Source organism: Pogona vitticeps, chromosome 7 (genome assembly GCF_051106095.1).
Source record: "Pogona vitticeps strain Pit_001003342236 chromosome 7, PviZW2.1, whole genome shotgun sequence".
Taxonomy (NCBI): Eukaryota; Metazoa; Chordata; class Lepidosauria; order Squamata; family Agamidae; genus Pogona; species Pogona vitticeps.
Window position 1 is genome coordinate 3183347 of NC_135789.1, and position 19311 is coordinate 3202657.

General features: G+C 47.2%; 1 protein-coding gene and 1 long non-coding RNA gene across 3 annotated transcripts; one reads left to right on the forward strand and one right to left on the reverse strand.

Annotated features, from left to right (window-relative positions):
• Window positions 1–246: 246 nt before the first annotated feature.
• On the reverse strand, window positions 247–8508 carry LOC144584049 (uncharacterized). Its single transcript, XR_013538055.1, has 2 exons — window positions 8387–8508; window positions 247–3758 (listed from the first exon to the last, which is right to left on the reverse strand). It is a non-coding gene; the product is annotated as an uncharacterized LOC144584049 (long non-coding RNA).
• GPR157 (G protein-coupled receptor 157) lies at window positions 8508–19236 on the forward strand. 2 transcript variants are annotated; one of them, XM_020781989.3, is made up of 4 exons: window positions 8508–10239; window positions 15738–15951; window positions 16990–17184; window positions 17999–19236. In XM_020781989.3, exons 1-4 carry the CDS (start codon window positions 9836–9838, stop codon window positions 18221–18223), a joined length of 1038 nt encoding a protein of 345 aa, XP_020637648.3. In that variant the 5' UTR covers window positions 8508–9835; the 3' UTR covers window positions 18224–19236. The 2 variants fall into 2 exon arrangements, with proteins under 2 accessions (XP_020637648.3, XP_078235356.1); XM_078379230.1 differs by having other exon boundaries at window positions 15738–15874.
• The last annotated feature ends 75 nt before the right edge of the window (window positions 19237–19311 follow it).

Consider the following 19311-nt stretch of genomic DNA (forward strand, 5'->3'; position numbering starts at 1 on the left):
ATTATTATTATTATTATTATTATTATTATTATTATTATTATTATTATTATTATTATTATTATTAATTAATAATAATAATAATAATAATAATAATAATAATAATAATAATAATAATAATAATAATAATAATAATAATAATAATAATAATAATAATAATAATAATAATACAACCCAACCAAGCCTATATCTGAATGTCAAGGACTGTAGTAGCTTAACTTGCTCACCCTTGGAATGAATTAGATTTCCTTTTTTTCTCTCTCTCTCGTTCACTTTTATTTTTCTATCTCATCACCATTTTGGGGGGGAATGCATTTCTTATTTTATTCGCCTTTTTAAAGCTCACGCCCAAGGCAGCTTTACAGAGCCAAAGATAAATTTCTAGATCTGTCTGTGTGGTCTCTATTTCTGCACCTACCTACCTACCTACCTACCTACTTACCTACCTACCTACCTACCTACCTACCTACCTACCTACCTACCTACCTACCTACCTACCTACCTACCTACCTAGGGAAAGAGAGAGAAACTTCTGTAAGAATTTGAGGTGGTGTATAATTTGAAGGCTACTACTGTGTGCAGGTGATGTTCACCTTTTAAGAAGGGATTTGGCAATAAAAGGGTATCTCTTATCTCTCAGTTTATGTGAGTTTGGGTTTAGAAGGAAAATTTATGCGACTGAAGTATTGATAGCCAGTTCTACCTAATTCTTTTCCCCCTTGCATTTTGATGTTGAGAAAAAAGGAAGAATGTCTTGCTTTCTCTCTTGGCCGGCTGTAGCCTGGGCATCTTGGTTCTGCCGGTTGCCACTCAGAAGAGCAGAGTTTGATTACTGCAGGGGGAAATTAGTGTCAGGAAAAGTGATCATAATACCCAGAGCTCCATTAGATTTCAAAATTTATGGCTTGCTAAAGGCGCATAGGGTGACTGTGTGCTGTTTGCTTTTTGAGACTTCCAGGAAAAATGGATATGTGTGTGTGTGTGTGTGTGTGTGTGTGTATTAAAGGTTATCTCTACAGATCCAGACAGTAACTCATTTACATACTTCTTAATATCACAACTGCAACCCTTTCAAGTATTGTGAAACTGCCACACTACTTTGAATAATACCTGAGTTGCAGGAAAATTAGTATTTATTTATTAATTAAATGCAGGCCATCATCTGCAGTCGAGGTCTTTCTAGGACACACTCCACGGCTGCCGTCTGTGAAGGTTTCCCTGTCCAAGAGGTCTAGAAACTTGAATAGGCATTTATTCATTCGTTCATGTTGAAAAAAAGGGAAATGGGGCAACTCTGGTCTCTAAAGAAGCAGTTGAACCATGCCATGGCGAGTGCTTTAATACTGTTCACTTGTAGACCCAAATCCGAAGAACGGCCAAAGCTCCTGATCCCCGGCCACCGTTCAGTCTGGCTCAAGAAGCAGGCTGAAGGTTGCATTACAAAGCACTGCTCCCTAGGGAGTAAGAGCCATTGAACGCGATGGCTTTTACTCAAGAGTAAATGCAATTGATTGCTTCTCTCGCTGTTGTCAGCAGGCCTTCAGCATGTGAGGTATACGTCCTTGCCCTCCTGTTCTGAAACTATCAAGATGGAAAAAGATGATGGCAGCTATGGGAGGAGATCACAGTCCCTTGAGCAGATCTGGGTAACTTTAGTGCCCCATCTAGAATGTCCACTTTTTATTAGCAATTCTTTTGAATAGGGCTGAAACATCACCTTTTGAAGCCATGCACCATAGGGTTGTATTGTGCTTCCGCCCACCCCCCTTCATTTTTTAATGTGGGAAATTCTTGCATCTGGCAAGAACGAAAAATGCAGGTCAGCAAGATGCGGGTTTTAATTTTTTTCCCACCTGGAAGAAAACTTAAGTGAGAAATGACTGGCCCAAAAGGGTAGAAAGCAGCAAAGAAGGTGCCCGTCAGCCGATGGGCCAGATCGCTCGTGTGGGACGTGGCCACCGAGGGTTTATGGTCTGTGATGTCATAGCTGCAGTATGCTGGTCTCGATTGCCAAATGGGCTTTTCCCAATTAGTCAGAATGAGCCCCTGAAAAGTAGAAGCCCGCTTTCCTTTACTGAAGGCAAAACCACCCTTAGCCAAAATACTGTGTAAATGGCACATGACTGCTGACTGAAGATCAGACCGTAAGGTTTCATCCAGTCCCCAGTCCTGGAATACCTTCTCTGAAAGGCTGTGATTAGGCCACAAAGAGGCTGGTTCCCTATGGCTTGTATTCCTCACAGGTAGACTGCCATGGGACACAGAGGGTCGATTTATTCGGTATCTGAATCCATCCTGGGTTGTCTGTGTTACAGAGGGCTACCTTTTTCTAGCCATGATTACTACCACGCATCCACCATGTACAGCAGAAAGACAGGCTTGGTTCTCTCTGCTTCATACCTAATGCTAGTCTGCACTGTGGTTTTGGGGGAGAAATTACTTTTTAAAAATTAAAAGTGGCAGAATCCCTGCTATTGTCTAAAAAGCAATTCCCCCCCCCCCCCGCCCAAGTTCAACCCAATGAGTGCCTTATTGGGAAATGTCTTTTTGGTGCGGATTTTCTAAATTCCTGTCATGGTCACCACTTAGTCATCTAAGCTGCCTAAAGTGGTCAAGGAGACCAGATAGGCGGGGTATAAATCAAACAAACAAATAAATAAATCTCTCTCATCTTTCCTTCCTTCCTAGAAAATGATGTTTATTATTCTGCGCAGTCTCAGCGCATTTGGGACCGCATCATTCTATGTGGGTTTTTTTTGGTGGTTTTTATTTTATTTTATTTGCCACCCCCACATTTGAGAAATCTGGGTGAAATTTCAACATCCCACTGTCTCCCACTCTCCAACTTTTCGCCCGCAGGACACCAAGCGTTCTGTGTGACACGGAAAGCGGCAGCCATGTCTTCAATCAGTATTTCAGCTGAAGAGGTCGTGCGGCTCTAAAGGAATGCCTTTTAATGGGTGAGATGGGTCTCTCGAAGTAACACAAAATGTACGTATTGTATCTTTACCAACTTCCAATCTGATCTTAGAAGTTCCCTTAAGACTTCATCTCCCAGAAGGCAGGGATCATGGGGTTGGGGGATTTGGGGCATTGTAGCAACACTGATTTCCCCCTGCAGTAATCAAACTCTGCTCTTCGGAGTGACAACCGGCAGCACGCGTCTTGTCTCATAAGCTGTGCTTGCAAAAGGGCTGTTTTGCAGATGACATTTTGGGGGGCCCCCTTACAAAGTGCTCAATTTGATATTTGAGTCCTATTATAACCCGTGCTAATTCCCTATGTTATTCTGTGTAAGTTTTGGGCTTTTTCCAATGCCTTGCTAATGAGAACACACTTTATAGGAAGCTTCAGAATCCTTAAACACAATTGCATACGTTTACCCCATGTCCGCCCAGGTGCTTCAGGGCTCATCGTCCTAAAAGAAGAAAGTAATTTCTCCAGGCTCCAAAATTACCACTGGGTGCCAGAATCGTGGTGCAGATCTTGCAGCATAACCGAGGCAGAAAAACAGTCCCTTGCTGAGTGTTTGGCTGAAGGAGGATACGCGCAGGAAATTTCTCTGTAACCTGGATTTTTCGAGCTTCTGTTTCCTTTCAGATGAAGAATGCTGCGTAACTCAAAACACTCACACATTCCGCACAGGAAGACGTACTGTATCTCCCTCCAGCTGATGCCTGCCCTGCAGACCGTCTGGGAAGGGAAACCTTAGGACGAGTGTTTTGGTCCGGGCTTGTCTGGGCTTGTCCAGTCCCCAGCCTCTGAGAGGCAGAGAGAAAAAGAGACAGAGAGATGGGGGGGAAAGAGACCAAGGCTGTTTTTTGGAGCACAGTCGATGGAGCCTCCCCCCCACTTCAAACCTCTCTCATCCAGAGACCTCGGGCTTGCTGTTCCCATCAGGTAAACCAACCGTGTGTCTGCATCGGGCTGTGTTTGCAAGAAGTGTGTTTGTGTGTATGTGATTTTATACATACTGTCTTATCTGTCTGTGCATTAAAGCAGAAGTTAGAAAGGTTACTTTTTAATGACGACAGCTCCCCAAAATGCTATATAGATCTAAAATGTGTGCCTACATAAGCAGTGCTAAGGAACAGACAGCTTGGGCACAAAGCAGGAGAGGGTTAAGGTTAGCATTTCCAGTTGCTTCTGGGTATGGGCCATCTGCTGACAGCAGGTATAACTGGGAGGGCGAGGGGAGAGGGGAGGGGCAATGCCTTTCCTTGTACTCTTGGCCCTTTTTAAAAACTTTTTTTTTGGACGCAAACTTTCAGACTCCCCCCCCCCTCCGGCCAGCAGACGGATGGATGTGGTAGGATTCAAATAAATTAACAACAGGTTGTGTGTTCCTAATGACCATCTAAACTATACCAAAAGATATACCGAAAGGTAGTTTAATAATTCACACATTATTATTTGAAAAAAAAAATTTAAATGAACTTTTTCTAAGCTCTGCTTCAAATTTCTGGAGTGGAGCAAGAAAGGGCACAGAGAAAGAGAGGAGTAAAAGATTTGAGGCGTGGATAGGGTAGGAAATAATAAACTCAGATGCAGCCCAATGTATTGCACCGCCTGAGGCGCAGTGGAGGGTCAATGGTACCTAAGGGGGATGGTGGAAACTGTAGTCAATAAAAGTAACTTTTCCAACCTCTCCTTGAATTTTTCATTTTCTTTCAGGTCATGCTAGACTGAAAGCTTCTGTATATATCCATTGTGTCTGTATATAACAACAACACTCAGTTCTAATACCTTCCAGCCATTCCAGCCATCTCTCTGCTTGCCGGGGAAGTCTAAAAGTTTGTAAAAAAAAAAAAACTTTTTAAAAAGGGCCGAGAGTACAAGGAAAGGCATTAACATTACACACGCACAAAGGCAAAACCCAAAGGAAAAATAGTAATAAGAATAAAATAAAATTTAAAAAGACAAAATAAAACGATGGCACCTTAAAGACACTGAAATTCTTGCTTTATAGAATTACTAACCTCTAAGTGAGGGATCAAGAATCGTTTTACAGGCCCGGTACAACTTTGTGACACAGCTTGCAACCCCATAATGACATCAGGATCCTTTAGCCTAAACCGACAGTATCAAGGAGGCTGGGGAAAAGTTTGTTTCACTTTTTTTTAAACCTTAGCTCTTATCACAGTCTGGGGCTGTGTTCCTTTGGAACTCCTGGCCTCAGGAAAGTGGACTTTTCCCACCTGCTCCTGTGTGTCCTCTGTTTGGCTGGCAAAGAACCCGTTCGATTGAGGGCGGGCACCCAGGCCCTGTAAGCACACTTTTTTTTCTAAGAAGAGGCAACCACTCTGAGTCAGGAGTGCGAGGGATACACACTGTGGGATGATGGTCTGTCTTCCCCATCCCATCAAGGCTCTACATTCAGAGTGCTAAAAATGCCCCCCTTTCTTTGGACTCATAAAATCCAAGGAGTTTTAGTTTAAATAATTTTTTAAAAAAATCATGACTGCCCAACTCCAGCCCTTACTCCCTGAGCCAGCTGCCTGACGTCCGGGCCGGCCCTGTTGGCGAGTGAGCGCTTTGGCCTCACACAGACCTCGTGTCCGAGTTTGGTGAGGACACCCCTGCCAGTATCCCTGCTGGTTAGGGCATACTGGGGCTTGTAGTACGAAAACCACCTTTCCAGATTCTGTCTGCAGCCCACTCAAGGGGCCCCTCACTGCTCATTCAGCGGCTCCAACACAAGATTTAGGGATGACTAAGCTGAATAGATGCACTTTTAACATTACATAATTCTCCTGCTTTTAGTAGGTCACTCTGTCAACCTGGTTCTATTTATTGATTTCCACCACCACCATCCTTGCAATTTTTTCCTCCCCCTGAGTCTGACTCAGATTCTGTGTGCATTTTAGGGTGTGAATCGACCTCTGGCCAGCCTCAGGTTTCAGTCTCTTTCCCCCCACCCCCACCCCCTCTTTCAATCTGCACTAGTGAAGCCACTTTCCTGAAATACTGACACCTTCTTAACCCATCTAGTTGATTAATCTGCTTTTTTTTGGGTGCAGAGAGGAGCAGAACAGGCCCCAACAGATTACGGGTGGCTAAGGTAGCAGAGCAAATGTGTGAACACTCTCCTATCAACCCCTCCCTCCCCTGAACACTGGGAGTGCATCTGCACTGCAGAGATATAGCGCTACGGTATCACTTTAAATGCATCGTCTGCTCAATGGAATTCTGGGGTTTGTAGTTTAGGAAAAATACAGAACCTTCTCTGCTCAAGGACTCTAGTGCACTCCCATGAATGACAAGAAAGAATGCTGAATACAGTACCTGGTCAAACTTCAAATCCCAGAATTCCCTGGGACGGAATCTTGACATTAACATCATGATGGCATCGAACTGATGTCACGCAGACACATCCCTCTTATGGGGCATAGATTTATTTCTTTCAGGGACATAGATTAATCTGCTGTCATTCTTCTTTTCCTCTCTATTAGCTGGCATTTCTTCTTTAGCTCACATTGATTCCCCCCCCTTTTAAAATAAGCTCATAGGGCCGTTTGCAAAGAGTTAAAAATAAAGATCCTCTTTTTTTTTAAAGAAAAAGTTTAAAGGATGGCATTAAAAACAGAAAACAATGAGGAGTAGCCTAGAGAAGTTACCTGGTGGCGGTGGTCCAAAAAAATAAAAAATAAAATAAGAGGAAGTTCTGGGCTGTTAATATTTTGAAGGATGGGGTCGTGGGAAAGGGGAAGTTGAAACAAAGCCTCCCCTTTTAAAATTTTTGAATATTCTGCCTCTGGTTTTGCAGGCGGAAGGGACAACGCACTGAGCTGGCCCTTTGCCCCTCAACTCGAAACCACCTCTCCTCCCTTCTTCACCTTCAGCTTGCATTATTTTAGTAAGTAAAAAAGAAAGAAAAGAAAAAAGAAAAAGAAAAGCCATCTGGCATCTCCTCTCCCTTCTCTGCCCTTTGGCCCAGTGGCCTCCCTTCAGGTGGGGCTGAACCTCCCTGGGGGAGGAGGAAGAGGAGGCTGGCTCCTGCAAGAGGGGTGGGGTGTGTTCTGCCCCACATGGGTCCACCACCAGGCGAAAGTGCTTACTTATGGGAGACCCACCCACCGAGCGGAGGAAGAAGAACATACCTCTTGGCAGGCCCTGGAAAGGTTCCCTTTGTCAGCCGTCCCGCCCGGAGGTGAAGGTGTTAGCTCGGGAAAAGTATTCGTAGGTAAACACTACTGCTTCTCTCCTCTCGTCCTTTCCTTATCTATATATTTTTAAAATTTCTTCCTTTTTTATTTCTCTCTCTCCCTCTCCCTTCTTCCTTCCCCTTGACGCTCTCTTTTCCTCCTCCTTCGTTCGTTTCCGTCCTTCCTTCCTCTATCAGAAAAATACTTTTTTGGGGAGTGGGCTTGAATTTTATGCGTGAAACAGGTGTATGGGAAAAAATAACCTGTATTTTTAAAAAATCTATTGCAACAAGGATGTGGATTTAATTGGTTTCCAATGATGTTGATTCCCCCTCCTTACAACAACAGCATGGCCTGTTTATGTATGACTTTAAACAAATAGTTATTTTTCTTATGTCAGTTCTCTTTGAAATCTTTTTTAAAAAGTTAATAAGGTTCTGCAACGAAGTGCCCTTCCTTCTTGAAGGTCATTTAGGGTGAAGGAAATCGTTCAGGGACACAAGCCTGCCTGGTGAACTTAATGGAACCTTTTCTTGTTTGGCCATATTGTCATGGTGGTGCTGTTTTCATAGTTCCCACTACAGTACCTCCCAGAAGCATCCTGGGCTTTGTAGTTCACGGAGGCCGCTGAGAGTTCTCCCAAGCAACGCTTCCGGAACTACACTTCCCAAGATTCCCTGGTGAATGGGAGGAGCTCTTTAAAAAAAATGCCACAGTTTGCAGCAGAGATATTCCCAGGCAGTTAGTTCCTCTTGCACAGAGAGCAAATCCTGTAATCCTCTCTCCTGTGCCATTATTATGCATTCGAGAACCCTTTTTGTGCCTGGCCTCCCTATTTAATAAATAAATATCTCAATCTGGAAGTCAAAGGTTATCCTGGAATCAATCTTCTAGTCCTCTCTGTCCCCCCCCTCTCCTGTTTTTGGAAAAAGTCCAGCTGTCTTTGCAATATATTAATTTAATTTAATCATTGTGGTTGTTCCTAGGTCTTCCACCTTTCAGAAGGAAAGAAAGAGAGAGCAGGGGAAAACTTGTCCAGGTCTTCTCTGCCGCCATGGAGCCACCCCCTGTGAGTGTTTCTCTGGCAGTGTCTTAGCTGGTTGTTGTGTACCAGAATCAAGGAAGCAATCAGCAAGAATACTGCCCCAGAAGTGCTACACCCTAGCAGCTGGGCCGGAAGGATCCTTTCCCTTTACAGCTGAAGAGGGGAGGGGAAAGGTGGTCATTTAAAGGAAATAGATTACCCCTATATCCATCATCTCTTGCACCTGCTCTGGACTTCTTTGAGAAAATGCCTGGTGCAGAAGGTTCTCCACTCAAGAAATGGCATCTTAGCATCCGACAAGACCAGAGGTTGGAAAGTTGCTTATGGAAAAAAAAGAGTGTGAGAGAGATTGATTTAGGGTTTTAATCTTTTAAAATGCATTAAAGTACCCTTTGGAAAGTAGCTTTTGAAAGAGTCTAGGAAAGCCCAGTCATTACAACGCTCAAGTAACATTGTTTCTGTCTGTTAAATTGGTTTTGAAATATACAGTATACCTAAATGTTACTTAGATGCTTTAATCATGTGTACACAATAAATAGCTCTACGCAAGTAGGGTTGAATGTGTTGTGATCCAAACCCGTCTTTTCAGAATCAGCAAGTCAAAGGCCACTGCGTGGCTGTGTGAACTTAACGATTTTATTCTACCCGTTTGGATTTTTTTAAAAAAACGCGCAAATTCGTCTTGCTGAAGAAATCTGAATTTGAAGCCGTAGCGATAAAATGCTTCTGATGGAACTATCCTGACACCTAGCGGCCAAAGAGGAAATAACACGAATTCGATTTTTTTTTTCCGCCCCAAAAGTTTTCAGTTCTTTTTCATGAAGTTGGAAAGATGCTTGCTTGCCTGCTTACTGTAAGGGTTCTCCAGGACAGGACAGCTGAAATATGATGGAATTTGGAATCCTTAAAAAAAGAAATTTCTCAAATTCTGCACGTGAATTAAAAAAAAATGTGAGCTTTGGTACATCCTTTGGTTGAAAAGCTCTTCCTTCCGGGGCTTGGGAGGTGGCAGAGATGGCTGTCCTCCCCATGTGATCCGGACAACAACCTTGCCAGGTAGGTCCTGCTCCCGTCTTGGGCACCCAAAGCCGCGCCCTCTGCGTATGCCCAGGAGCAGCGAGGGAGCGCGCTCGGGCCGACCTTCCCTTCCCTGCCCGCACGGCTTGGGAGAGCCGGCGCTCCTCCCACCCCCGCCTTACCCGCGCTCCACTTCCAGGCCAAGCCAGGCGAGGCGAGGCGAGGCGAGGCAGGGCTGGCCTCAAGGCGGAGCCACGGGTCCCCGGGAGGAGGGCGAGAGGCCGGCCCGGCGGCCTCGGGGGCTGCCCTTCGCCTCTTCCACGCGCGCAGATAGATCCGCCGGGGAGGGAGCCCGAGGGAATCGACCGACGGGTGATAATAGCTTGCCAAACCCGCGCTCCCCGCCCCCCACTTTCCTTCTCCCGGCTCGGATCGGCTTCCCTTCCTTCCGCTCCTTTCACTTTCCAAGCCCCTTTCCTCGCCTCGCCTTCTCCGGGCGGCCGGTCTTTCCCCGCTTTCTCCCCCCCCCCCCCACGACCCCTTTCCCTCCCCTTTCCCCTCCTCTGGCTTTCCTTTCCTTCCCCCCCACCCCAAAATCCCCTCCCCTGCTCTCTCCCCCCCTCCCCGCCCGATGCTCCTCCCGAGCCCCCCTCCCGCCCCCGGGGAGCCCCCACCCGCGACCCCGCTCCTCCCGTGGGAGCGGCTGGCGGTGCTGCTCTCGAGCGCCCTCTCCGGCCTGGGCTGCGTCCTGCTGGCGGGCACCCACGCCCGGTGGCCCGAGCTGCGCACCCGGCCGCGGCAGCTGCTGCTCTGGCTCTCGCTGGCCGACCTCCTCTCGGCCGCCGCCTACTTCTACGGGGCCCTCCGGGACTTCGGGGCCACCTCGTGGGACTGCGTGGCCCAGGGGGCCCTCTCCACCTTCGCCAACACCAGCTCCTTCTTCTGGACCGTGGCCATCGCCCTCTACCTCTACCTGAGCATCGTCCGGGGGGCGCCGGGGAGCCCCGCCCTGCTCGGCCTCTTCCACGCGGTCAGGTTCGTGGCTCTTCTCCCCTCTGAAACCTCCCCCCCATCACTCATCATCCCCCCCCTCCCGCACACACATTTCTTTTCAGGGGCTCTGGCACCAGAGCGTGGAGGGGGGGAGCTGCTTCTCTGGACGACAAGTCCCAGCCTGCCTGCTTGTTTGGGACTACAGGGCCCAGCATCCGCAGAGGGGGGACTCACTTGTAACACAGACCCTGCCCCCAGACAGCAAAGGGCTTTCAGGGTAGACCCATCCACCCCCACCCGCAAAGCCCTCTCTCTTCCAGTTCAGGATCTACATTGTATGATCATGGGGGGCAGAGACCTGCAGGACATGAGGCATGCTTTCTCGAACCCCTTCACCGGTGGTCCAGCACATTGTGCAGAAGCCTCTTGTCCTGATCTTATAGGTGCCTTCCTGCCCCACTTTTCTCTGTTTTTGCTGATCCCTGTGGCTTGGAGACTTGGCCACCCACAATCCCATCACCTTCTTCTTCAGCTGCTTAAGGGAGCAGTGATGGAGTGTCTTTTTTATTTTTTTAAATGTAGAAAGTGACAGGACGAACCCTCAAGGTGCCCTGAACCTGTCCTACCTTTTAGGGTCGTCGTACTAAAGTAGGGTAAGAGTGCAAGATACATGGCCTTGAGCTCCCTGGAACAAAGGCAGGATGCAAATATGCTAATTTATGGCATCAAATAATAAATGCGCTGGCTGAGTGGATGATGGGTATTGTAACCTGACTCATCCGGAGGCCACTACGTGGGTGATATATCATGCCTGTTGATGTCCCTTAGGCTTGGCGTCCATATCTTTTACTTTTAATCTCCCTCCCTTTGTCTGTCTGCTTAACAGAGGCTGTGTTGACATCTGATTGTAAGCTCTTTGGGGCTGGGCATGAATGCCTGGAGGAAGCTAACGTAATAAGACTCTTGCAGTCAGACCAACCCAAGAGCCAGCTTGACAGAGTGGCATGTCCCATTTTGCTCTCGGGAAAGCTGGTTTTCTCACCTCGAGCAGGAGGAAAATGGCCCATCCTGTGAGATGTTAGAGGGCCACATGCTGGTCTGCCCGCCTGCCCAGTTTTTGAAAGTAATTAAGTGGAAAATGATCTAGTTAAGCGAAATAACACAGAGGAAATGGCCTGATGTTTCTTCTGGTCTTCAGTTTCTGTTTCCAGAAGGAAAGGAGGGGAGAATCTCCTTTTTCTTTAAAGAAGAAGAAAAAAAGAATAGTTTTATTGTCAGCCTGCCCATTTCACAGATGAGGAACTGAGGCTAGGACGGGACTTCCGTTCTTTGAGAAGCAGGGTTGGAAATATATATATGCAAAGAACTTTAAGTCCCGTCCTGGCCTCAGTTTCTCATCTGCGAAATGGGCAGAAAGGCAGTCTGAACAAAACAGAGCGGTGCCCCTAAAGTCCATCATATATATATATATTGCTCTTCCAGGGAGGAGTTACAACGGTGTGGGGCATTGTGTAGCTTCGGCGGAACAAAGGTCAAGTAATAAGAGATAATATGAGAGAGACCATCCATGCATCTGGGTGCTTGATGTGTCGCCGCCTGGGAGGCGAAGCGCACGCTTGGTGTGGGGCCCAGACAAAAAGGGGATTCAGCTCCTGCCCCGCCTAGCAGGGTCACACCTTGTTCCTCTTTGCCTCCCGGCCTCTCTTGCTTTCTCCGTCTGTCGGTGGCCTTGAGAACTTCGCAATCAGAAATAGCTGGGAGTGGCTCCAGTTCCTCGTAGAACTAAAATATCACACGGGCTGGTTTCCCTTCCTGCTAGACAAACCAGGCCGGGCTTTTGAAGTCGAGGGGTTTCCCTACAGAGTTAAAGCTGCCCTACTTTGGGCACCTCCTGAAAAAGGCAGGATTCTCCGGAAAAAGACCATCATTCTGTGAAAGGTGGAAGGCAGCAGGGAAAGAGGAAGACCCCCAATATGAGATGGACGGACTCCCTCAAGGAAGCCCCAGAAATGAGCTGAGCAGTGCTGTTGAAGAAAGGATCTTTTGGAAGTCGCTCCTTCATACGGTGTTATCGGTAGTTTAGAAACTATAGTTCGCCCCAAAGTAACTTCTCAAAACTTTCCTTCTGTCTTAAGCATCCTTCCAAGCTTCTTCTCTTAAAAATGTCAAAAAAATAATGCTAAAGGGATCACATTCACCCCACTGAACCGCCTCGATCTGTACCGTGCCTAACCATTGACCACCAGGTGTTTGTATATTCAGTGGGCGGTGTGAAACTTTCTGGATGATAGAGGACTACATCTCCCATAAGTGTTAATCTGTACTGCGGATGATGGGAGATGCAGCTGAGCAAGAACTGGAGGGCTGAACTCAAGGCATAGTAGAGTGGCCAGGTTTGACTAGGAGGATGCAACTCCCCACCCCCATTTTTTACTTGGGGGGGGTAAGAATCCATTGGACTGGGTTGCACGCAGAAATTCCCAGTTCAGACTCAACTCTAGAGACACGAAAACCAGCCCAGCTGAGCCGTTGCTTAAAATAGGCAGTGGCATCAGCGTCTGCATTTTTGCACGGCCACCTGAGATGCGCGGAGGGGGAAAACACCCGGGGAGGGGGGGAAAGAAAAGAGCCTTTTGTTCACAGGGCCTCTCAGGAGCGTGCAGGCACTGCGTCCTGCTGGAAGGAAAAATAAACACCGAGCACTTTGTCCTGTGGTGGCTGCGCAAACATCAGCCCGGCGGCCGGCCCTGTGACCCTTGGCTTGCAGATGTGGCTGAGCTCAGCGGCTGGGCTTTGATCCTGGTTCCTGCCGAACGGGGGGGGGGAGGAGAAGAAGTTGCTGCCCTCAGGCGGCATAAGCTTAAGAGGCGGCCCTCAAGCCCTCCCCGGCGTGACCGATGTGGGGTGCCGCAGCCCTGCTCGGTAAATTAGCCTGAGAACCTGTGACTGGGCCAAGGTCACCGTCTGCGGCTCTGGCAGGACTCGAACCCGAGTCCGGTCGGAGACGCGCCGGCCCATAGGGGACGCGGCCTTCCTTCTCTTTCAGCTGCTCCTTGGGGCCGTCGCTCGGAGGCCCCCTTAGGAAGGAGAGGATGCTTAAAAACAAATCAATGAAATAAATCACAAGAGAGCAGTAGTGATAACTTCTGTTGTTCCTGGAGGCTGCTTTCTCTCCCCCCCGTGGACTTCGGTTGTGGAAAATCCTCCAAGTGGTTTGAGTATCCTCTGGGGTCGAGAGAGAGGCCTGGGGTCAGGACGGCGTCACCCAGTGGCTTTCCGACCTTTTCCCTTAAGCTCCCGGGACTGGCAGGGAGACAAGAGGGTGAAAGACAAGCTGGCCAGAGTCACCTGCAAGCTGGCATCCACAGACGGGTCACACACACACCCTTTCCTTGTGACTCGGAGGTGTGTGTTTATTTATAGCTTTGTGAAGGCATCAGACCGATCCGGCTGATTTTCAGCTGCCAAGGAGGGGCTTCTCCGAAAACCGGAGTTTTGAACTCCGCTGGGGTCGTCTTAAGCATGGAAGGCATTGTGGCACCGTCCTATTTGGCTGATTTTGTTTAGTGCCCGAGTCTGAATCACAACTCCCATAATCCTGTCCCCTCTATTGTGGAATGCTGGAGTGGGGAGAACCAAAACCGATTTTTTTTGTTTTTTTTTTCTAAATTTTGCAGTGGTTTGGGGCGGGGGGGCAGGTCTCACTGGTTCAAAATGCCAGGGATTTTTTGATTCGTAAGGCCAGTGTGTTTCCATCTTCCCAGTTTGCCTGTTCCATCTGAATTTAGCTCAAGTCTTCCCTGTAACTTGAAATAAAACGGATCATAGTTAAGGGGTTTCGAGCGGGACTCAGGATGCTGAGATCCTCTGGAAGATACGAAACTGCCTGAGTGTAACCTGGGGCCAGTTCTTCTCTTTCCGTCTTCACCTTCACAAGGTCGCTTTGAGGATCAAGTAGGAGGAATGTCGAGAACTCCACCTTGAGCTACAGATTGAAAGAAAGGAGGGATAATATATATAATTTGTGACCTACTTTTTTTGTGGAGGTGAGAATAAAAATTCTTGGAAAGAGCATGGGAGGATGTGCATTTATGCATATGCAAACACACACACACACACACACACATATGAAACTTGGAATTTTTACTTTTGGGGGGGGGAACGAAGTTAACAAAAAGTAAATCCTGCATGGCAATGGCTCGGTGCTGCAAACGGGAGGGCTGGAATTTCTTCGGATGGCTGGGAACAGGCATGGCTATAAAAGGCCGGGAGGCTCGGTAACAGAACTTTGGGATGGACGTTTCTTCAAATAATGCGTGGGCTGGCGTTGGAGACCGGTTGTGCGAGCTGTTGAAAGGGGTGTGTTTTCGATGAACAAGGAACTGTTCTTAGCGTTCTCGGCGGCTTTCCTCCATATAATCATCCCTGGAGTTCAGATTTCTGGAAGATTTTAAATCCTCAACGGGAGTGGTCTTCTGCGCAAGACCTATGGGGAAAAAAGGCCAATGCGTTCACGCTGGCAGGTTTTTCTGGATGTACAGTCGGCTGGCAAGTGTAGTTGCTTAGCTCTTTTAAAAGTGAAATGAGTCTCGACCAACATCTAAGCACTTATTTCTCTCCCTCCCCCCCCCAACCAGATTTTGCTTGTCATTACAAACCCTCTCCTTGTTATCGCTAAGCAGATCTTGGATCCACCCAAATCTAGTCTCCTTTACGTACTTTGATCTGCCCTACCTCTCAGAAGAGGAAAAGCAGAACTCCTTACTTTTTTACTCCTTCCAAAGGGTTCCGGAATCTGTTTGTTTATTTCTGTTTGGAAAAGTCAACCAAAGTGGAGAATCTTGGGAGACTAAAAAAGACAGCGGTTAAAAATGTCTTGATAACTTGCCTGTCGCTTGGCAGTTCCGCACTGAATCCATTTACCCTGTGCTAGGATCTGTTATCCCGAATCTTTGGGACGAATCTTGTAAAACTCCTAAAATAAGCATCCTGCATGGGAAAATATGGTTGTTTTTCGCAAACACATTTCTGGAAGGACAGCAGTAACTCCCAGGTCAAAGGGACACTTCCCTAAGAGTCTCCCTTAGAGTCTATACTTGGGGAGATGTTCAGGTGCAATACTCACAAGGATATTGTAGTTTGTAATTTTGGTGTTATTGTATGCCTACTTCTATGGAGGAGGGAAATGTTTACATAAGATTTTATACTTTAGATTCTAAAATACCTTGGTTACTTTCTTAGCTCCTGTTTCAGAGCAGGCAGGCAAGGAAACAAGCCTAGGACAACAACAAACCATGGTTTAAAACAAATCAGAGTTTGTAAGCCAAAGGCTAACCATGGCTTCTAATGGTGGTTTGCGGCTGGCTAAAAATCGTGGCCTTTTTTATTGGCAGAGAAAGAATTCAGGCATAATGAGAAGCTATGATTTAGCAAAGATCATCTTAGATTATTGTTATATGTGGATGTAGTCATTTTTAAAATCCCTTTTCTGAAATCTTTTATGCCAAAACTAACTAATCCCTGGTTTCTCTCTTCCCCAGCTGGGGGGTCCCATTGCTTATCACCGTCGCAGCTGTCAGTCTGAAGAAGATCGGCTATGATGCCTCTGATGTCTCTGTCGGCTGGTGCTGGGTGGACATCAACGCAGAGGATCGTGTCCTGTGGATGCTCCTCGCAGGCAAGATGTGGGAAATCCTGGCCTATGTGACTCTGCCAATCTTCTATATCCTCATAAAGAAGCACATCAACCGAGCGGTTGGTATTCCTTCTCCCAGTTAGGGAACGGCTTGTCCACAAGCTGTAAGGTAGTCACCTGTGGCGAGCACAGAGCTCATGTAGGTGAATAGGGAATTAAACATTTGTAAATCACCAAGTGGCTAATTATATGTCTGAGATAAATTTCCATTTTACTTGAGATGAGCTGGATAGCTCAGTGGTTTAGATATCTGGCTGCAAAGTCTAAGTTCGAGGGTTCAATTCCCCACTGGGCCTCCTTGACAGGGGCTGGAGGTGATGATCTGTAGGTCCCCTTCTCGCTCTGCTGTTCTAAGATTTTAAGAATTCTGAGAACTTGGGCTAAAAATATTCTATTTCCACTTGCTGGTCCTTTGTTTTCTGCCACCAGCTCCTGTTATTAGAATCCTTGCTCTCCACCTGTTCAGACATGAATCTTCTCAATGTCTGCCACGGACGTATCTAAAATTATCCTTGCTTTGCAAGAAGCAGGCAGCAGGAAATTCTAGACCCTTTTCTGTTCTGCTGGGTTGCTAGAGAGGCCGGCGTATCTGGGGCTGGCAGCTGCTCTGTCGCCTGTCTAGGAACGAGACAAGATTTGTGGGCGAGAGCAGCTGAGAGCGTGACAGTCCGGTAACCGGATCCGCTCCGCGTTGCTGCACCGCCACAGCAAACGCTGGTCTCCCTTACCAGGAACTGACCTCACAGCTAACGGCAAGATGGTCCCCGACCCCCACACACTTTGTGTTCCTTTATGCAAAGAAAGGAGGGATGTAAATAGAATAAAATCTGTGAATGACACTGAACCAGCAGGTGAAACATACAGTAGTTTGACACAAGAGGGTGGGAAAGCATCATTAATCATTCCTGAAAACGCCAGGGCCATTTAGAAGGGTTTGAAGACAGGGTTTATGGGGGAAGGGGATGAACTGGAGGTTTCATATTGGGAGGGGACTCAGCTGCATTTCCTGAATTGATGGTGGAGGGGGGGGAAGGTACTAGATGATGTTTGAGATCCCTTCTAAATCTATGGCTCTATGGCTTCCTTCCTGCTGAAAGCACGCTGCGCTCTCCGAGTACCGTCCTCTCCTCTCAAGGACCCCGGATTTCTACCCGAGAACATCTGTCGCAGACAAGAAGTTGGTCTTGATCCCCGTTATCTTCATCTTTCTCCGGATCTGGAGCACCGTCCGGTTTGTCCTGACCCTCTGTGGCTCTCTCGCTGTTCAGAACCCCATCTTGGTGGTCCTTCATGTGAGTCCAGTCGGCCGGCCAGGGAAAGGCTCCATGGCTCCGTCTGAAAATCCTCCCGAAGTCAGCAGATAAGGAGAGAGAAAAAATATCTGCCTGCACACATGACATTTTGTGTTGCCTTTTACTATGTTTGATCGTTGATCTATGTCTTCTCCAGGGACCAAATCTAACTTCTCAAAAGCTTTGGCAGGCCGCATTCTGATCCTGGGCGGAGCCAACGGTGAATGGGCGGGGCCAAGATATCCACCTGTTTCGGATTAGGTATTTCCCTGCCAGAACTTGGCAGAGGTATTTTAACTTTCTGAAACTGAGTGTCAAGGGAAGGAGGAACACAATGGTGCTCTTTGGAGAACCTCAAGCAACGGATTGGGCCCCCAAAGGGTTTCTAACCTCTGTTTCCAAGCTCCAAGGGGGAAAAAAAGCTTCTTTATGGGACGAGGGATATCCCCCCACCCCTTGGTTCTGCTCAGCCTTGGAAGAATTAATTTTTTGAATTAATAAATCGTGCTTGTTCTTGTTACATTATTTTTAAACTGTAAAAAGCTTGGTGTGAAAAGTAGTTAGTTACAAGTAGTGATGTTAAAGGAACTGTACATAGTTACAAGTAGTGCCGTTAAAGGAACTGCACATAGTTACTTATAATTTTATTTTATTTATTTATTCGATTTTTACCCCGCCCCTCTAGACAATGTAGTGAAGTTATAGGGAACTAGTTACTTCTGTGCTTCCCCCCCCCCCCAAATACCTGTCATCTGTTTCTGATAGCAGAGAGGAACTTCTTCCAGGATCTGACAGCCCCTTTTCTCTTCCCCAGGGCATTGGCAACACGTTCCAGGGGGGAGCGAACTGCATCATGTTTGTCTTCTGTACTCGGGTGGTGCGGAACAAACTTCTCTCTTCTCTCTGCTGCTTGCGGCGTGAAAACTCAGACAGCCTTACGCCGAGTCCAGGCGTCCGCTTCCCAGCTCCGTCTTTTTCGTCAAAAGGCTGGGAAACAGAAGAGATAGACCGAGAAAGCACGGAATTTCCCAGCACCTGACGAACCCCCAAACAGGACACATTTTTAATGAAAAGCGTGGCACGACATGGACACGGTTTTATCTGCGAGTCCCTTTCACTCCCTGTCGAAAATTCTGCTTCCTTCTGTTGCCCCTTGGACTACGGGGATTTGGAGATATCCGCTCGCCTGAAGTGAATAAGATTTGCCTCTAGGTGAGCAGGCACACCCGTCCGGTCTAGCTTGGAAAAATAAGGGCTTCTGATGCGAACATCTGATAAAAATGCAAAATTGACCCTAACCTTCAAGGGAATCAGGAAATACTCAAGGACTCAAAAGTGGTGATGGAGGAGGATTAAAATACGTTATAAGGCACACCATCTCGCTCGTACTTTCTCCTTGTATTTCGGGCAGGTAATAGAAATGTGAGAAAACTCCTGGCTTGAACGCAGTGCCTGAACGCATCGCTGGCAAACCCTAAGAATGGCCTTTGGATAAAGGATGTCCACCTTTGGAATGTGGTCCTTCATCTGGCTTTCTACTTTCTCAGGGCTTTTGAAAGAGCAATTTTCCAGCTTCCTGTTTTTCATTATTTGAAAATGCTATTTTCCGGACTTTGGTTTGATTTTGAAACTTGAGCGAACTCTTAAATCTTTAGGAGGAAAAAGATCTTTCAGGACTGGGTGAGGAGGATGGCGTTCAACATCCTGTACGAGAGGGCAGAGGTTGCCGTACTCCGTATCCCATCAGCCCCTGTAGGCAGGACCAGCGGCGAGACATGATGGGAGCCGACGTCCATGCATACGTACAAAGCTACCGGGGACTCACCCTGGCTTTCGAGGGTTAAACCGTCTTGTATGACTTGAATAGTGAATGTTGATGTACCTGGGATTTTGTTTTTGCCTATGTGTATGGGTGTGTGCGTGTGCACAGAAATGTGGCATTTAAAACTGTATCTCTAAAACGAGAAGTTTGGAGGCACTAACTTGGAGCCGTCCTTATAATTCTGTATTTTTTTTTCTAAATGAATAATAAAAAGACCACCTTTTTAGTGAGCAACCCTATCGTTTCTTTCCCTTACGTCCCTTTGTGAAGGTCACGTTCAGTGTGCATTGACAGCAAGCTTAAAA